General features: G+C 45.5%; 1 protein-coding gene across 1 annotated transcript; it reads left to right on the top strand.

The window, feature by feature from the left end:
* Positions 1–3,069: 3,069 nt before the first annotated feature.
* LOC311315073 (uncharacterized protein) lies at positions 3,070–5,498 on the top strand (the record flags this gene model as incomplete). The annotated part of the gene is made up of 6 exons (XM_084445674.1): positions 3,070–3,198; positions 3,336–3,424; positions 3,689–3,816; positions 4,147–4,293; positions 5,006–5,066; positions 5,282–5,498. The coding sequence occupies 6 exons, from the start codon at positions 3,070–3,072 to the stop codon at positions 5,496–5,498; spliced, it is 771 nt and encodes a 256-aa protein (XP_084301800.1).
* Between the last annotated feature and the right edge of the window lie 392 nt (positions 5,499–5,890).

Raw genomic sequence — 5,890 nt, 5'->3', positions numbered from 1 at the left:
CAGAGCTAGGCTAGCTAGCAGGATTTGTTATAGCAGCCATCTTGGCTTTTTTGGTTACAGCAGCCATCTTGGTGGTTTTGGGATGTGATTTCATGTTACTCTTAATTGTTGAAATGGTTGCTCATGCTGTCAAACGGTTAAAGAATTGTGTGCTACGTTTTCACTCACATACAAATACAAATTTTGCATAATAGGTACTCATGATGTGGACTACTAATATAGTGTCTTGCAAAATCTATTTAATTACTGAGGGTGAAGGGTGGTAGACATGTTGCCCTGTTCCTCTAAACGTGTCAGAAATCACGTGGTCCTGTGGAGTGTGCATGTCAGCCAACGAGGGTCACCCACTCTCGCTCTCTCTCCCTCTCTCCCCTCCCATGCTCTCAGTTGCCAACCTCCCAGTTCTTGTTTGAACTGAGCAAGAAGCAGGTGAGCGGGACAGGAAGAGGCGCTAAGACGGGGACAGGCGTGGCCAGGGGCAGTCCTGGGACAGCACCACAGGCTCTGTGAGTCTTGTTCAGTTAAATGCCCTCATGAGTATTAACAGAAGAGCACCATATACATATGCACACATACACTCTAACATGTCGCTCTCTCAGCTCAGCCCAATGGTCTCTGATGGTTCTGTCTGGCCAGCCCTTAGGTGGAGAAACACCTGATCATCAATATAGGCAGGCACACGTAAGTACAAATGCACATACGTTTCCATAGACGGGATAAACAAATGGGAATATTGATATTGAGTTAATGTTAGCGGTAGACATGTGAGATTCATAAGACACATCACTGACGCCAGTGACGCCACAAAAAAGGGGAGGCTGTGGCTCAGTGGTAGAGCGGGTCGTCCAATGATTGTAGGGTCGGCGGTTCGAATCCCACCTCCTCCTGTCCACATGTCGAAGTGTCCTTGGGCAAGACACTGAACCCTAAATTGCTCCCAATGAGCAGGTTAGCACCTTGCATGGCAGCTGCCGCCATTGGTGTGTGAATGGGTGAATGAGAGGCCATTGTAAAGCGCTTTGGATAAAAGCGCTATATAAGTGCAGTCCATTTACCATATCAGGGAAATTGAGCAATTGCTTCCCTGTAGTGCAAACTTGCAAGATTCGCTCAGTTATTAACCCTTCTTGCCTTTTTTGTTGTTGGTTTTCTCTCTCCTCCTTCCTCTCTGTGCAGTTCTCCTGTGTGCTGAGCCGCTATCCCATGTATTGCCACTGCTGACAGGGTAGAGCTCAGCCCCATGCAGAAGTGAGTGATGAGGAGAGGGAAGAGGAAGATCATTTTCCCGTTTTTCTTTCCTCCAGTTTTAGGAACCGTCTCAAGAATGTGTTCCCCACTTTTATGCCTTTAAATCAGGGTTAGAGTATTCCAGGTGTGTGGCCATGGCCATGAACACCAGTAGAGGAGGGAACCAAGTGTCTCATTCTCTCTCCACAGTTGTGTGGTTGTTACCCCCCACTAGCTACATATTCATTCAATCTTTATTTAACCTCGTGAATCAATTAAGAGTAAGCTCTCATTTACAATGACGTATAATCACTCTATATTTGAACTTGTACTACAGGTGAGAGAATCCTTTTTAATGGTCTCTCTCATTCGCTCTCCTAGCTGTGATGTTAGAGTTGTTTCCATTCTCCTACACCTCCCAGATCTACCTCCACAAGCACATCAAGAGGAGCCATGACAACCTATGTCTCTGCTGAGGAACACACAGAGCATTATGAAGTAGCCAGTGCCTTGGCGAAGGTGTTTGAGCAGCAGTCGTCAATGGATTAACTCCCAAGACACAAGGAAGAGACAGCGCAACACGCGCTATGACTCCAGTGACGAAGGTAATATAATAAAGTGCATTCAACAGTCCCAAAAGAGTACTACTTGAGTTGACTAATCTGAGCTTATTTACCTCTACTATATGTTCCAGTGCCCAGGCAGCCGGTCAGCAGAACTCAGACCAGACCAGCTATGCCAGGTGCCAGAGCCGGAAGACCTGCTCTGCCAGTTATCAATGCAGGTATGCATGCATGTTTGTGTTGGTGAAATGTCTATGCATATTTGCACACTGACAGTTAACTCAGGACTTTTTGAAGACTAATTTACTAATCTCACTAATTTACTCATCTCACTTTACTCAGCAGTAGATGTTCATCACCCAGGCCCTTAGAGCTAAGGCGTAGTGAGCGATGGCCCTGTGAGCCAGGCCCTTCAGCCCGTCTGACCTCCAGGCACAAGCAGCATCCATCGGAGATTAGCACTCCGGTCAGACCAGGTAAGGGTCTGACATGTCTACCTGTTTCATGACTAGTTGATTCTTCCCCTTATGCCAGAAGCCGTACGCCGCCAGCACCTAGTTTCCTGCTAATCCCTTTATCCTTTTTGGTTTTCAGTTAGTCTGTGATGCCATCGCCCGTGAGACCAACAGCTCCAGCAGTATTGCCCTCCACGTCTTTCCGGAGCCCACCGCTTACCCCTCTGCCATCAAGCTCTGCATGTGCTGGTATGCAGAATTTTGTGAACTACTTCATGTTGCATGCAGGGATATACTTTGAGTCAAATTTCCATTATGTGACAGTACAATTACTTATAGCCACATCTGTGTTAATATCCAGATTGCCAGAGGATGGTGTATCAGCAGTTGTCCAGCTTGACCAGCATGCTCGGTGAGGTCATGCAGAGTCTGAGGGAGCTAGCGCAGAGACTATCCGGGGAGTCTGATGGGGTTGCACGGGGAGCAGTACTGGATGCACTGGATCCTGCAAAAACGGAGGAGGTCTTGGAGGAGCAGCTGAAGGACAAGCAGCATCAAAGGAAGATGGTGAGTAACTTCAGGGCAGAACTTTGTTCCTTATTTTTGCAGGGAAGTGGTAAGGAAGTGTAAAAGTAAATGATTGTCTTTATGTTTTGCAGACACGATATCTGAGTTCCATGGGCGGCAAAGATCTGCCAGATGTGGTCCGGTGGGTGCTGTCAGCCATTGCCACACACAGAGTGTTAAGCCTGTCTAATATTACTTTTCAGAAATGCACACAGACAATTCTCAAGACAGGAATAGAATGGGAGCTTCTCTTCCATATGGATGAGCACACATTTTCCCGCCATCTCCGGGTCACCCGCTCTCAATTCGACTACCTCTTTGAGGGCCTGAGACAGCAGGGTCTGAATGGGGACCAGTCTGATCTTGAGATTCCTCTCAAGCAAAAGGTAGGCCTATGCCTCAGTTGGCGGACTGGTTGTTTTAAACATGCTTGCATTGTAATCCAATAGCCAAAGCACAATTAAATACATTTCTGCCATTGTGATCATTTGTAGAGTGCCTGGGATATGTTCTCTGTTTACAGGTTGCACTATTCCTCTGGTATATGGCAAACCAGAAAAGCTTCCGTGAAATCTCGGACAAGTTCAATGTGTCCCAGTCATCTGCACACAGGTAGTAGGTTTAGATGTTACATCGCTGCTCGAAAACTGATGAACAGCCTGCTGCTAGAATGTAAAGAATAAACTGTTTGCAATTACCTGATTGATTATTGAAACTGGTCCAGTTGCCCTAGTGACTGAGCATACTATTTCTAATATGAACATTCCATGAAGCACTAAACATGCACTCCAAGGTAACTTGAAAAGGGTCCATATTGACTTGTGTTATGGTCATAAAAAACTCTGATTCTCAATGTTATTCTATTCTATTCTACAGGTGTGTGGTTGAAGTGCTCCAAACGTTTTGCAGTATGGTTCCAACTTTAATCAGCTGGTCCACCAACTGCGAGAAGATGGCAACCTCTGCTGCTTTCAGGGCTATGTGTGGCATTGACGGCATCATAGGTATGTTACGATAGCTTTTACTCATCCCTCAAAAACATGTCTGTCGTGTCTGTGTTGGGGACAACAGATGGAAATTAGCCCATGGCTAGAATGTGGTGTGTATACATGTATGTGGAAGGTGCATGTTCATTGACTCGCACTGTCCCTTCCAAATAAATAAATGCATCTAAAATCTAAATCTAAATACTCTGAGCATTAGTGTTCGCTGTATTCAAGGCCTGCAAGAGACTGTACTAGTACTGGGATTAGGAAGTTCAATCAGTCAGTTATTGATAAATACCACTAATCAAATTGCATATCTCAGTCATAAACTGTGCATTTGCATTGCAGGTGCCATAGATGGATGCCATATAAAGCTTCAGCGGCCACCCATCAGAGGAGGGGACTACCTTAATAGAAAAGGCTACTATTCTGTAGTCCTCCAGGGGATTGTGGATGAAAGAGGGAGGTTCCGGGACATCTTTGTTGGAGCACCTGGTAATTGTTTGTTGAATCCTGTAACTGTCATGTACCAATATACCCCAATCACATTCCTTCTAAGCATAGCATATACAGCAATAAACCACCTCTGATATTGATTCAGGCAGGGTTCACGACTCCAGGATCCTCAAAAAATCAACCTTCTTCGAGAGAGGTTAGTATTTTGTAGCATCTTGGAGAACACTTGTTTCTCTCAACCTGTCCTGTACCTTGCTGCTCAGAAAATCTTTTTATTTTATTTTTTATTTCCCACCCTGGGATGAATAAAATCTATCCTCTTATCTTAAGGTACATGCTACTTGGCGACAGTGCCTACATCAGTCGTGAGTACCCATTTATTGTCACGCCAAAGCGGGACAACGGGGCTCTGACCATCCAAGAGGTGGATGGAGGAACACGCAGATCTGCAAAGGACGCGTTGTGGTGGAACAAGCGTTTGGCAGGTAAGTAACTCCTTTTAGAACATGTTCTAGGGCCTATGTGGCTCATAGTGCAGGAGCGCACATCTCCTGTTTCCTTGTGAGGTGACTTTGTGTACAAATACACCCCCTGGACATGATGCCTATCCAACCCTTGATGCTGAGTGCCAAGCAGGGAGGCAGTGGGAATGGGTACTATGGCGTGGCTGGGGATCAAATTCACAACCTCCCAATCTCAGGGCGGACACTCTAACCATTAAGACACTGAGCTGGTCCTCCTCTAAACGGAGGTGGATGGAGGAACACGCAGATCTGCAAAGGACGCGTTGTGGTGGAACAAGCGTTTGGCAGGTAAGTAACTCCTTTTAGAACATGTTCTCGGGCCTATGTGGCTCATAGTGCAGGAGCACACATCTCCTGTTTCTTTGTGAGGTGATTTTGTGTACAAATACACCCCCTGGACATGATGCCTATCCAACCCTTGATGCTGAGTGCCAAGCAGGGAGGCAGTGGGAATGGGTACTATGGCGTGGCTGGGGATCAAATTCACAACCTCCCAATCTCAGGGCGGACACTCTAACCATTAATACACTGAGCTGGTCCTCCTCTAAACGGGTCAAATGCAAGTGGAGGAGGCTGAGAGATCTGCAGAACACCAGGCTGGATGTGGTCATCATGCTGGTCATGTCAGCCTGCATGCTCCACAACCTCTGCGCTGGACCTGCTGACATGTGTGAGGACCATCCTGCTGGTTGCCCTCGCCATGAGGATGAGAACCTGTGAAGCTTTCTTTTTTTTCAACAAATATCCCCGTTGAACTTTTCATTTAGAATGTGTATTTTATGGTACACCTTTGGAGTGTCCTATGTTTATTGTATATATACATCATGATGGTTCATCTCATTTATGCCTTTTTATTTATTGATTAAATATTTACTTATTGTACCAGGTTGATAATTCCTCTATTTTACTATTTTGTTCTCTTCTATTTTACTTGATGTACTTGCATTACATCTCAATCAAATCAAATATACCTTGTATAACTGGGAATGCACATTGAAAGGAATTCTTGTTACCACATTCTTAAGTGAGTTCATTTTCCCAGTTGACAGGTTATCAGTAGCTAGACTATAGTGTCAGCAATCTGTCAAAGCAAATGTCTGTGACTGACTGAC

Source organism: Borostomias antarcticus (genome assembly GCF_949987555.1).
Source record: "Borostomias antarcticus genome assembly, chromosome: 11".
NCBI lineage: Eukaryota > Metazoa > Chordata > Actinopteri > Stomiiformes > Stomiidae > Borostomias > Borostomias antarcticus.
This window is presented reverse-complemented; position numbering and strand designations above follow the sequence as displayed.